At 27.2% G+C, this 14386-nt stretch overlaps 1 protein-coding gene across 2 annotated transcripts; it reads left to right on the top strand.

The window, feature by feature from the left end:
• Positions 1-847: 847 nt before the first annotated feature.
• On the top strand, positions 848-7934 carry LOC105433141 (retinol-binding protein pinta-like). Of its 2 annotated transcripts, XM_011648278.3 has the most exons (6): positions 848-1115; positions 5337-5496; positions 5628-5733; positions 5817-5939; positions 6042-6189; positions 7574-7934. In XM_011648278.3, exons 1-6 carry the CDS (start codon positions 947-949, stop codon positions 7654-7656), a joined length of 789 nt encoding a protein of 262 aa, XP_011646580.2. In that variant the 5' UTR covers positions 848-946; the 3' UTR covers positions 7657-7934. The 2 variants fall into 2 exon arrangements, with proteins under 2 accessions (XP_011646580.2, XP_011646579.2); XM_011648277.3 differs by having other exon boundaries at positions 849-1115; positions 5817-6189.
• Positions 7935-14386: the final 6452 nt, after the last annotated feature.

Below are 14386 nucleotides of genomic sequence, written 5' to 3' on the forward strand. Positions count from 1 at the left end.
TTAAAGTGTTATGTCCAGAATCTATTACAACATTGCGGACAAGACTTAAATAAAATTTTCTAGCCAATTATTGCATAATTGTTGTCTAATATATTTAAAAGAGTAAAAACTAGCTAGTTTTTATTCTTTTAAATATATTAACTTTAACCAGTAATCAGTTTTTTCTAGATATTTACTTGACACTACTGTTTTCTCATGAGATTAAGCTAAAAAAAATATACGAGATAATAAATATAGTTTATATGTAAACTTTTATTAGTAATTTCTGAATTTTTAGCATCCAGACTACTTAGTATTCGTGTCAGCTAATATCAAATAAGACGCTATTTATAATAAAACAGGTTTGCTTATTTTATGCTAATGCATTATAAATTATTTGCGTGCTATTTTTCTTTCGCCAAATGCAAAAAGATGCAATGGAAGTTTTCTTTAGCGTTGCAAGATTTAGTAACGCTAGACAAATTTTCTTTTATAAGATTTTTTATTTTATTTTATTTTTCATAATATTATATATAATTATAATCTTTCAAAATATAATTTTTTGTACCGATTCGCTCGGGTTCTTTATTATTTTCTATTCAATATAGTTTAGTCAAAGGTACATACAAATAAATTAATTTAAATAATTTAAATTGAATTTAAACTTATACGCATTCCGTTTAAAGAGTCGAAAAGGTGTACGGTACGAAAGAATTTAGAAATTAAAGTTTCCTTGCAATTGTGCCTCTCGAGGACAAGCAACGAGCACTCATCAAGTTTGCAAAATCAGATTCACTGTTGTCCACTGGAGATGGCGCAATTTCTCTTGAAGCTCACGCAGAGATGATTCCAAAGTGCACGTGTTGTGCATCGCATTATCTATTGATTGTGCATTATCGCGGATGGCAGTGCACCTCTGAGACTCGCAGACGACGGTGGACGACGATTCGCATTCATCATCGTCGCGATGGCGAGCGCGCACGATGACAGCACCGTGCGCGCTGAGCAAGCTCTGACCAGCGAGGATGAAAGATATGCAGCGGTACATTTGAACGAGACCAACGAGACGAAAGAGAGCGCAGTCGTGGAGATCAGACGCTGGATTGAGGAGAGCGACAACTTGCGCGTGCGAACCGGTAAAGGCGACAACAATTTTCTTAAATCGGTTGAACGCGTTAAAATACGGCTCGGGACAATTCAATTATAATTCATTAATTCTGGATGATAAAATAGAATGATCTATTTTAGATTTATCTATTAGTATCGACGTGATGTTACGCTCAACTTAAGTTCTACACCGTGCGACAAGGAATATGAAAAAGGTCTAATATATAACGTTTGACTTTGTTTAGAAAAAAAAAACGAAAACTGAATTAAAAATTTTGACCTGACATAACACGATGACCTGATATAAAATTTGCATTGTAAATTTTATTGCATTTCATTGCATTTTTTAAATCATACGTGTCTTTTTTGATTGATTTTTTAAATATTTTTAATTAATCGGAAATGCAAGGAATATTTATACATTTAAAATAAATATATTTTAACACGCGAGTTATTAAATATATGACTATAACATGGGAAATAAAAATTAATTCACATATTTGTTGTCGCAATTAAAAAATTAAACTTTATGAATAAAAATTTTATAAATTATTTTATTGAATATTAGAATAATGCAATAAAATTTACAATGCAAATTTTATATCAGGTCATCATGTTATGTCAGGTCAAAATTTTTAATTCAGTTTTCGTTTTTTTTCCAAACAAAGTCAAACGTTATATATTAGACTTTTTTCATATTCCTTGTCGCACAATGTAGAACTTAAGTTGAGCGTAACATCACGTCGATGCCAAAAGATATCTAAAATAGATCATTCTATTTTATCATCCAGAATTAATGAATTATAATGTATACAAAAGAAATGCAATTTACGATATTATAATTGATGATTCTTAAACAGAATTTACATTATGTATATATGTACATATGTATTATTGTCTAGTCTCTTAATAAATAGTTCTTTAACAACATTTTTATCTTTACATACGATTCATCATACATATCTGGGATCATTTGAGATAAATTTTTATTAATTAGAGTCTATTAATGTATGTATCATATATATTAATAATACATGCTACGCATACGTTATAAAAATAAATTTATTATAAATAATTTATTATAAATTCTTTTATAATATATAATAATAAGTTCTATTATTAGTATAAATATATTTATTTTTTAAATAAAGTAATTAATCAAAATTTACTACCGTACATAAAATTTATGTACATTCATTCATTTCTGTATAAAAATAATTTTTGTGAGATTAGACATGCATGTAAAAGTATATACACTATTAGAAAAAATTATTATGTATTTATTTATTATGTATTTTAAAGATTAATAAGAATCGAAAGTAGAAACGAAAATACTAATAGTAAAATGCCAATGTATCATAATAGTTTCTAATAGGTATCGTAATATATATTACGTTAGTTTTAGGACAAAAAGCAAGTAAAATTGATTATTTATAAAAGACTTCATATTCAAGATTGTTATTATATTCGGTAAATATATCGAATTTTGTTCATTTTTATAACTTAGTTCAAGTTTTTATCATTGAACTAATATCTAATATAATATCTTTGTATATTTAACTTGTATGACAAATATTATAAATTATAATGAGATACAAATTTTTAATATCTGTTTAGAAATTTAATTAATGTTTGTGTTATTTTAAATTGATAAAATACTTAAAGATAAAGGGTCTTTCTAGTCCAAAAATAAAAATGTTTTTATTATATTTTCTGAAAGTACACTATCCCAAAAAAACGTAGTTCAATTTTCATGAAGAAATTCCAAGTAGTTTGAATTTTACATAGGACTATTTTTACATAGGAATGCAAAAGTTGATTTTTGTGAAAGACAATAATTGGATTCATCCCTACTTATTGTACTCATAATAATGAGCTTTTATAAGCTTTTGAGGTCGAAAGTATCCTGTCTGGAACTGGAATTGCTGATTAAGAGACAGATAAATATAGACGAATATGAAAAATGTTTAATTTTAAATGCTTTTTCTTAAAATAGTGTTTTCCGATCTGGCGGAATAAAAATCTTCGAAACTATGCTATCTAATTGATTTCAAATTTTAACTACTGCTATTCAATATATCTTTAGCTATCGTCGGAACTAAAATCGAGTTGATTGATTCATTTTTATCTACTTTTTATTTAGAAAACATCAGAAATTTAGCAAAAGTCACTATTTTTCTTTAAAAACATCCGCACATTTTATTAATTTTGCAGAAAAGTGATTGATTCTAGTTCCAGCGATAACCATTGACGTGTAAATTAAGAATCTATTTGAATTTTTAAAATCCGTTGAGTCTACGAAAATATATCCATTTCGCCGCCGAGACAACTCGCATTTTCGATACGCATCAGGTTTGGCTAAAAAAGGACTGAAATCGCGCACATTTCTGTATCCTAATAGTTGTTCTTTTTTTCTCAAAGATTAAAATAATAAAGGCAAATAAGTTTTCAATCTATGTCTATTTATTCTTCTATTGATTATTTAAACAATTATAAAATTTTGCAAGCATAGATCAGAATGACCCTTTAATCGCTTTATATTTTTAATGGAATAATTAATTAAATTTTACTATTAAGTAAATATTAAATTTTGTATTATATAATATGTTTATATATACAACTAAACTACTAAAATGTTAAATAATTGATTTTAATCGTGAAGAAAATAAACTCTGGAAGTTTTAATATGAAAATTAAGATCGCATTAGTCTCAGTATTATCAACAACATTGTAGTTATATATTGTTAATAGAGTATAATTGAGATCATAATTACGCATGCGCATACAGCTGCATATAGCAATTGCATTATTAGCTTCTATAAATAGAACTTGTATTAATTTGCATTATTTAACGCTTTGCTTTTTAACTTTTTATATCGTCATTTTTTTATATCGATTATATTGCATCAATTTTTTAACATTCATTATAAATTCTATAAGATTTAAATTTCTAATTTATATATTCATATAAATTTATGTACTATAAAAACTATAAAATTTATATATCTAAAATACCTGATTATAATTTTAAACAGATGTGAAATAAATGAAATAAGGCACAATTTAATTATTCGATTAGATTATACAAAACATGATTCAATTTTTTTCAAGAATTATTTGTAACAATTTATGGTTAAGGAACTTACTAAATATTAATAATCAAAGTAAATATTAATGATTAAGCACCTTTTTAATTCAAGGCATAATTAAATTACCAAATATATTGACATAATTAAATTATTATATGTACTGTAACATATTTCATTGTATAATATGTGTCTATCTGTGATATATGCGTATTATATTTCACGAGACAATAGAGTCAAATAGTCGGGTTTATTTCGCTCTAGAAATTAGAATTTAAAGAAGAAAGCCAGCAGCTACACAAGAATATAATGTTTTTCTTCGACACTTACTTATTTAAGGAATTTAATTATATATGTAATAATCAAACATAAGATTGAATTCGATTTTTGCAAATCGGATACTCGGACTCGCGTAAATAACATAACATTATTATGTCGTTTATTACTTTGTCGTTGATTACTTTTCGATTTTAGTGTGATTTGATCGGTTCGACTCATTGACTTATTACTTGTTAATTTAGAACGATTAAAGACTGGATGATTTTTCGATAATGAACTCCATAAACTATGTTAGATGGATTCCAATCGACGCGAGTTGACTTCTTTTAATAAATATTTTGACTTCCGGCTTGATAATTATCATTATAACTATATATAATCATAGCTACATTAGACGCAGATGATTAAAATTTGCATGCTGCCAAATTCTGCAGCGTTTTGCATTCCTTAAATGGCGCAATGTAGGTTTTAAATGTTGCCACGTAGGCTAATTTTATGGTTGCAGCTACATGGCCGCAATATCGCGCGAGTGAATATAAATTTATGTATATATAATTCTAATTAGTTAAATAGAATGGTAATTGTTAAGAGATTAAAGAAAAATTTTTTTTTTCTTTTCCAGAACATAGTATAATAAAACAGATCTAAATTTATTAACATATATTTATCTCTGTTGAGATATTAAGAATTAATGTGTATAAAAATATTAAAAATTTGTTTCCAAAATTATGTTGCTTAGGTACGCGCGCGCGCGCGCGGTGTGTGTGTGTGTGTGTGTGTGTGTGTGTGTGTGTGTGTGTGTGTGTGTGGTGTGTAATACTTAATGATAGATTTAGCGTTGTTTTACGGTCTTTTTAATCGAGATTTTTTTTGGTTTATACATAGATGATTTCTTTATCTTGCGATTTTTGAGAACTTGCAAGTTTAATGTCGAGAAAACTAAAATGAGAATGCAAAATTATTATAAACAACGATCTGACTTACCAGAATGGTTCATGAATAAGGATCCATTTCAATCGGAACTGCAGGAGTTACTTAATATGGGGTAAAGACCATTATTTTGAAATATTTGTGAACTCTATCAAAAATTTTTGAATGTTACTAAATGCATTTAATAACTAAAAAGATATATTAATTTCTTCAGAAAATTCTGAAGTACTTTGTTTGCGTATTTAGATTATTTTTACCCTTGCGAAAGCGAGACAATCAAGGAAGAGTGGTTATCATCATACGTGGCACTCGGCATGATCCGAGAATACACAAAATATCGGACATATGTAAGGTAAAAATTGAAGTAGTATAACCTCATTTGCAATGGAAGTTATTCTGAGGAAACAATACTTTAATTCATTTTTGTTTTTTCAGATTGGTGTGCTGGCGACAGAAATGGCGATGAAGAATTACAACGCGATATCCGTGTACGGTATTGCATTGTTTATAGACGTGGCCAATCCAACAATGCGTCACGCTGTTCAAATGCGACCCCATGTAATAATGAACTTAGTCCACTGTTGGCAGAGCTCTTATCCTATAAGAATTTCCGTTTTGAACATAATTAACGCGCCGGAATATGTCAACGTTGTCGTAAAGATTTTCAGGTCTTTCATGAACGAGAAGATGAAGAGCAGATTGAACGTTTATACGCAAAAAACGATGCAGGATTGTTTCAAGGATATCCCAGTTAACATCTTGCCCGTCGAGTATGGTGGCACTGATGGTACACTTCAGGAGTTAACAGGTAATTACGTAAATTATGTGAAAACGAAATAAATGGCGGCATGCTTAGCAAAGGATATTTCTTCTTAAGTAAGTATTATCAAAAAAAAAAGGAACTACGGTTAAAAGATCGCAGTAATTGCCAGCAATCGTAACGAGCATTAAGCTTGTTGAGAATTCATCTGAGTTTAAAATATGTATTTGTGTAATACTTGTTTAATCCTTTCTAGTGATACATATATCCAGAATCTTTAAAAAAATCATATTTTTGGTAAATATTAAGCTATAGTAATATATAGTTAATAGTATTAGTAATATATATATATATATATAGCTTCAGTTCAATCAGAGTTTATTTTAAAGAAAATTGTTTAAGCTTTAATTGCAAAATATTGGAATAAATACAATCATAAGATTTAAAAAATTATTTAGAAGAATGATTGGAAAATTTTCGAACTAATACTGTTTAATAAAATTTGACCTATTTTTTGCAATAGTTTGAATATCATTTCCGAATAATCTTGTCAAAATTTGACTATCATGTCACCATTTCGAGAAAAATGACGTCAGAGGCTAGAAATAACAATTTTGAGAATCTTTGATGTTATAGTAGCAGTACTAAATATTTTTTATAAATTTTATTAATGTCACATGAAAATATCAATTTTTAACTTTAAAATGCATTTTGATTTATTTTGATATGATTTTTCCTTTTCGACATAGCAAAATGAGATAGTTTTTTTGTAATATATACTGTCCAATAAAATTTGATTTTATCTTTTATTATAAATGTAAATAGTCATAGTTTTCGATATATTTTTGCTTGCTAAATACAAATTTGTTGCTCAAATTTGACTATCACAATTTAAAAAAAACAACAATTTTAAGAATTTGTCATTTTTTATCTCCGATACTATGTAATGCATTCCTCTATAATAATTATATTGCAATTTGATGCTATTTTATTTTTTAGATCGATTATTTGGAATTTTTATATTTTGACATTATTTTTTCGTATTTAGTAACATGAAAAACCCCACTGTAAACAATTTTATTATAATCTGATAATATTTTATTTCTTATATTCGCTATATTGGATTCGCCAGTTTGAATTATTATGTATCCACATTATTTTCGTATTTAATAACTTAAAAGACTCCATTATAAACAATTTTATTATAACATTGATAACATTTTATTGGATAATAATTTCTTGGATCTGTTATATTAGATTCGCTATTTTGAATTTTTATGTTTTGGCCTCATTTTTATATTCATCGATTCTCTAAACTTTTAAAAATAACACAATATGTGTTCCATTTCTGAAAAAAGTTTAGACTTGAAAGAATGTTAAACTCAAGCAATTATAAATTTAGTTTATATAATGCAAACATTTACTTTTTCAGAATATTGGAAGAACTTGATCGAGGAAAATCGCGATTGGCTTATTAGTGACGAAAATGACCAACTTATCGTTTCGAAGCAATAGATTCAGAATTGATATAAAATATTTACTTTTAGTAATAGTTGAATCTATTTACTATTATATAGACGGCAAATTCTGATTTTTTTATTTTATGAGTTTGTCATAAAAAAAATATTATCATTTTCTTTTTCGCTGCGAATAATAATCATACCGATAATAAAAAATAAAATGAAATATAAAAAAAAGAAAGTTTAAGAAAGTAAAATACTTTTAAGAAAGTTTATATTTTTAAATTATGTAAAAACATGGAAAAAATATATGTATTTCGTATTTAGAACATATTTCATTTGATTTTTTTCATTATGCATGTATGAATACATGTACAAATTAACATTTATGCGCAAGCATAGATTTTAAATTATACACAAATTATTACACACAAATTATTCACACATATATAATTAAAAAACAGCACTAGATATTATAGATACACCTTATGCACATATTATTTATTTTCTGACATTATATATTTTTAAATTAAATATAAAATTCATATCTTTTCTATTAATTTGCAATTATATACATTATCAATTTGTAATTTCTAACTATGTATTATAACATATCATATATTATAATAAGTATAGTGTGATATGAAAATAAATATATATATCATCATATTTTTAAATAAGCAAAAATAAATCAGCAACGCAGGAAAACAACAATAAATTCTCTTACATTTTTTTTTCAAGTGGCAAAGATGCTAATATAATTATAGATAATATATTATAGATAGCTAATATATGTTTTTATGAAAAATTATGTTTTATTTAAAAGATGAAGATAAGATGAAAATTGATATGCAGTGTAAAATGAAGAATTTAGCAATTAAGTTCTAGGTTCCTTGGTGTATTTTTTCATGAGAATTGATAACGTTTATCATAAGCACTTCTTACAGATGATTCCTGTATTTGTTGCGTTATTTATTGCAGATGGCACAGTTTTATTGAAGTTAATTTATCAAAAATATATAATAGCAAAGATTATGCAGAAAAATTCTCAACAATATATTATTATACAGTACAATCAATATGGGCACTCAGCAATGGAATGTGAGTTCGCGTAGAATCATTCGTCATATTATTAGCTACTTCCAATAAAATTAAACATGACAGGAACGTATTATTATAGTAACAGGACATAGAAAAATTATAAACAGTTATAAATAAAGCATAAGTAGTATTCTTATCGTTACTATATTCCTGTTTTTTCATTTATTAACAAGATGAAATGGTCACGTGGCGCGGGAAACAGAGATCGAGAGTACAAAGTATCTATACTGTGATGTCACTCGATGCATTTTTGATCTTATTTATTCGTTGGTGTCGCGTCATACTGACCTCTGTGATTAGAAGACGCAAGTTGTACACTTACTATTATGATGGTGAGTGTTCACCAATGTTGGAAGCTAACGAACGAGCAGAAAATTTATGCAAAGACACATTTAAATAAGACCGATGAGATTAAGAGAAATGCTGTAGCAGAAATTAAACGTTGGATAGAGGAAAGCAACAACTTTTGCGTACGAACTGATAAAAACAACAGCAATATTATTATATCTCTTATAGAAATTTATAGAAATTTAATACTGGAAGGTAGTGACTAATTATTTTGAACATTAAAAACACCGTTATTTAATGTTTTTAATATACAGAATAGGTAGTTTCCAATATTAAATTAACCAGTATAATAGAATATTTATTCACTTTAGCTTCAAAAGTCAAGAAAGAAATTTGATTTACAATTTTATTTAAATTACTTTTATTCATCGAACTTTCCACATTCATACATATATACTATCTTGTTTATACGATTTACATGATTTACACAAAATATATACATATATATATATATATACACACACACACATATATAATTCTGCTTAATTATCTACTAATTATATAATTTAATATACACTTTAATTAATTACTTTCATTTCGTTATTTTTTGGATTCAAATTAATACGGCAACTAATCGTGACTTGTGCGCTCTCAGGATCATAATTATATCGATTGAAAAATATTATGTAGCAATGATTTATTCCATTGATTCTCAAACTTAGCTAAGGTTCATTGAAATAATTTTGTTTCTTTATTTGTCTAGATATATCTCACTTATTTATATAATAATAACTTAATTAATTAATTTTTAGTTTAAATTGAAAAAATATTTGTAAGTTTCTAATATTCATTGTATTTTTCTCAATGTTTACAATTTTTAAATTTTAAAGTAATAATTTTAATCAAAATGATCGCTTTAATTCGCAAGGCCAAATTTAATTGTTCGCATATAAACATATTTGATAATATTTGCATGGATATAACACGTTTTTTTATGTTAGTTAAAAGAGAAAGAAAATTAAATAAGTTGTTAAATCATTATATAATAATTATTGTTCCTTGGAAATATAATAAAATATATTATTAATATTATAAATTGAAAAAAAATTTTCAAAAAATATCTTTAAAATCTTGTCATTTTAGTTACATGATTATAATGGTATAAGGTTTGACAAATTGATATTGCCAAGATTACTACGCTTTCTTTATGATTTCAATATTCTACAATATTTGAGGATTTGTAAGTTTAATATATAGGAAACTAAAATTAGAATTTAAAACTATCATAAACTGCGATCCGATATACCAGAATGGTACACAGACAAGGATCCGTTCGACCGGAATTGCAAAAAATGCTCGACTTGGAATAACAACACATATTTTAAAATATATGAGATTTTATTAAAGTACAAAAATTCGTGAACTTTTATAGAAGATTTCTATTCCTATTTCTATTATATTTTACCAGAGTTGGAAAAGTTACCTTACAATAAAAGTAACTAGTTACAGTTCTAGTTCTCAGTTATAGTTCTTTTCTTTCAAAAAATAACTATTTACCGGTACAATTTAAAAAAATAACATGTTACAATTATAGTTATTCATAAAATAACGAGTCGTTATTTTTTAGTTACTTCTCTCTGTTTACTTCCTGTATTGTTTTGTGCATTTCTATTTTAAATATAAAAATCTTATATTTCTAATATATTTCTTGTAATATATTTCTAAGGACTGATTGCAATTACATTAAGCGAGACTTTAAATTTATTATAGCAGTCGAATTTGATTAGTTCTTATTTTACATCTAACCAATCAAATTAAGACTAATTGTAAGTTCGAAAACATCATCCGAGTACTCCTAAAGTACTCCAAAGATAAAATGATACATAGGGTACTCAAATGTTTTCGAGCATAGTCTAAAAGTGAAAATACACATTTTGAGAAGGCTGTCAGTCCTATTGGCTGTGTTCAACACAAACAGCTTTGCAACTGTGTAAGATTCTTAAATGTGATTAGTTTATACATTTAGATCTATGAATTAAAGGAGAAACTAACAAAAATCTATCATATCAAAAATTTTTACAACAGTTGCAAAACTGCTTTCTCTGCTGAATGTAGCCATTGTGTCATTTTATCATTAAATATAAAATAAGGATAGAATGACATAGCATCAAATGACAAATAAATTTGAAATATATAAAATAACGATGAAAGTAACTATTAAATTAGTTATTAGTTACTAAAAAAAAAATGTAATTAAGTTAAGTTACAATTATAAATAAAAAAAGAAACGAAGTTAAGTTATTGAAAAAAGGTAACTTTAACTGTAACTTCGTTACAAGTAACGAGTTACTTTCTAACCCCGTATTCTAAGGATGAAGTTTGAATTAAGAACTTATTATATTAAAAACAAAAGTAAAAAGATTTTAACTTTTCTGAAGAATTTACTGAAATATTTTATTTGCATTTAGAATGTTTTTTTTCTACGAAAGCCAATCAGAAGACTCATTTTCTTCACACGTCCTTATTTGTATAATCCAAAAAAAGATAAATTATCAGATGACTGAAGGTATAATTAAAATAATATTATATAATATAGTACATATAAATATACTTTCTTACTCCCGTTATGCGTACACATCACTGTGTGGAGACTGCGAAATCTTGAACTCGACAGAGACCTTTTATTAATAATCAGTCAATCCGAATCGTGACATAAGGAATAGAGACTATAGTTAGAGATACATTTCCCAATTTTTCGAGACATATTGCCATCAATGATTTGCTGAATCCTACAGTGACTCTGACTTATCGGTCTAATGATCCGCTGGGTCGATAAGATTAATAATGATAACCCTGCCTGCATCGAACGTAACAGAGACGTGCTATTTTTGTCACAAAGTCGCAGAAATTGTGATACGTTTCTCGCACGTCGCCGTGACGAAATAATTTTACTGTTTTAATTAATCTTCTGTTTGACAGTCTTCTGTTTTTCTATAATACTACAATTTATATTTTAAAGATAAATAATATTTTATTATATTATTTGTTATTTAACGAAGTTTAATTTAACACGTAACTGTCACGTAGTAAAGACGTTAAAATAAAATAACGTATTACAGTTGGTAATATTGATAATGCAATTATGTTTATAGGCAAATTAGTCTTTACTGAGATTATAGAAGTGTTTGGAATAGATTCTGATCGAAATTATTTTTATATAGAAAACAATAGAAATCTAAAATAAAAAAGAAAAGGAATAAAAATAGAAAAGAAAATAACTAAACAATTTCAAACGATTTAACCCATTTCGAATTGTTTCATAACGCATTCTATATCATGTACTTTGTACATTAAATAAATAAGAAAAAAACATGTAATTGTATTTGGTTTGTTTAAGATAGAAATTTAAATACATATTTTGTTCTACACAACTACAAAAATTTACCATATATATAATAAATGTATTTTGTACATGTATATGTATATATGGTCGGCTAATTATGAGAAATTAAAATTAGTTTTACTGTATTAAGCGATATCTGCAATACAGAAATAAGTTTGAAGACGTAAGATATTATTCGAATAATAGATTGTGTTTGATCAATTTCTTATGTCTTAAAGCTTACTTCTGTATTGTAGACGTCGCTTAATACAGTAAAATCAATCTTAATTTCTTATAATTAGTCAATCATTTTCAGGTCGCGAAAGGTGCTCAAGATATCGCATGAAGTCACAAATACACGTCACAATAACGTTTCTGTCACTAGAAATTTGGCTGTTAGTAACATGACAGCGACGTATCAATTACATTTCGAACACCAGTTGAGACGTCGCTACAACGTAACGTACGACGAGTTAGCACGTCGCAGTGACGTGCTTATCATGTACAATGCTGGCAGGGAAATGTGTGCTTATTAAAAGGGATATATTAGTAGTAATCTAGAAATATTTATAAGTGTTTGGAATAGCATGAATTATGATTGCAAGTAATTGTACGAAAAAAATACTTGACTAATATATGTTTATATAAATATAAAAATCGGTACGAACGAACAATATAACGATGAAAATATAATTTATGCATTTCTTTCTAAATTAGAAAAAGAGAGAAAAAAGATGGAACAAATAAAAAGAATTAGTGTGTTTATTATTTTTCTTATTGTTCTAGATTGCTAATGTGTCCGTTTCGATGTGCATGTATTTATCATTAGATCTTGACCCTGCGGATAAAGGCCGATTATCCGGCCTTGATACTATAAGTCAGGGCCATAGAAAGTAGTATCGAGCGAATCATTGACGGACAGTGTATGTACATACATTGGATCTACTTGGGCTCAATAGCGCCTCCGACAGAAATTACAACATGGATACCGGGCGACGACGATAATAATAATGACGACGTTTCTTAAAGTAAAAATTTCCAAATTGGACTTTGCGTAGCAATATCTCCGCTCGTAGGGCAGAAAAATGTAGCAGAAAAATAAAAATACTTTTATTATGCAAGTTGAATTCAAGCTATCGATCAAGCCAACTTAGAACTTAATAGTATCATATTTTTTCCTCGCCATTTTAGGTGTCATTTACCCTCCGTTAGAGGTCAATAGGGTTTTCTAGCATATAAGTAGGACGATTCGTGTTATTCAAAAATCATTCTTAAGTTGAGCTTAGCCTTTTCAAACTTTATTTCGCGTTAATTCTGTGATCGCACGTGCGTGCGTGTGTGTATGAGTACAAATACATTAGTTTATTACTACTTATTTAAAGTAAAAAATGACTACGATCAAGCAAATAATTTGTAGAAGCGTTAAGTGGTTTCTATGCTCGACAAGTCGATATGCGCGGAGAAATTTTTGTCCGGGTTATCGGATGATTTGCAAAAAAATTATTTAATTTTCACGCGTTTCACCTGCAAATGTTCGGACACTCTGTTATATCAATTAGGGTACTTCGGTGATGACTCTCAGGTTCGCCGAATTGTCGAAATCCGGCGGTTATTTGGATACGAGAAGGAAGATGTGGGAGAATACATTTACAATCTCCTCTCCAACGGTAAATATTTCAATTATTTAATAATATTTTTGATATATTCGATTTAAAATTACTTAATTTTATAAAAAATAAATTTTAAATAAGAATCACGGGAAAACTACAGGTGATAAATCTGCGGAAACGTCGCGTGGAGGAAGAACCAGAGAAAGAACTTTTGCGTCGGACGCGCATCGTGCTGACGCTCGAGGAGAAGGTAGAAATTATTTGACTTTCGAGTGATAAGTTAATATTTTTAAGTAATCACTAATCATAAATAAAAGTATATTTATTTGTGAATAAATGTAAGGAAAACATTAATGTAATTTTTTCAGATACGTGAAAAGAAAAGTTAAAATGTAAGTTCTCTT

The sequence above is a fragment of the Pogonomyrmex barbatus genome, unplaced genomic scaffold (genome assembly GCF_055798465.1).
Source record: "Pogonomyrmex barbatus isolate J1 unplaced genomic scaffold, ASM5579846v1 scaffold1, whole genome shotgun sequence".
In the NCBI taxonomy this organism is placed as follows: Eukaryota; Metazoa; Arthropoda; class Insecta; order Hymenoptera; family Formicidae; genus Pogonomyrmex; species Pogonomyrmex barbatus.

Bases quoted from the DNA above. Each gene is read 5' to 3' on its own strand.
- LOC105433141 (XM_011648277.3), top strand. From the start codon at position 947: ATGGCGAGCGCGCACGATGACAGCACCGTGCGCGCTGAGCAAGCTCTG. The intron at 1,116-5,336 runs GTAAAGGCGACA...GTTTATACATAG, and splicing joins CAACTTGCGCGTGCGAACCG to ATGATTTCTTTATCTTGCGA. The intron at 5,497-5,627 runs GTAAAGACCATT...TTGCGTATTTAG, and splicing joins CAGGAGTTACTTAATATGGG to ATTATTTTTACCCTTGCGAA.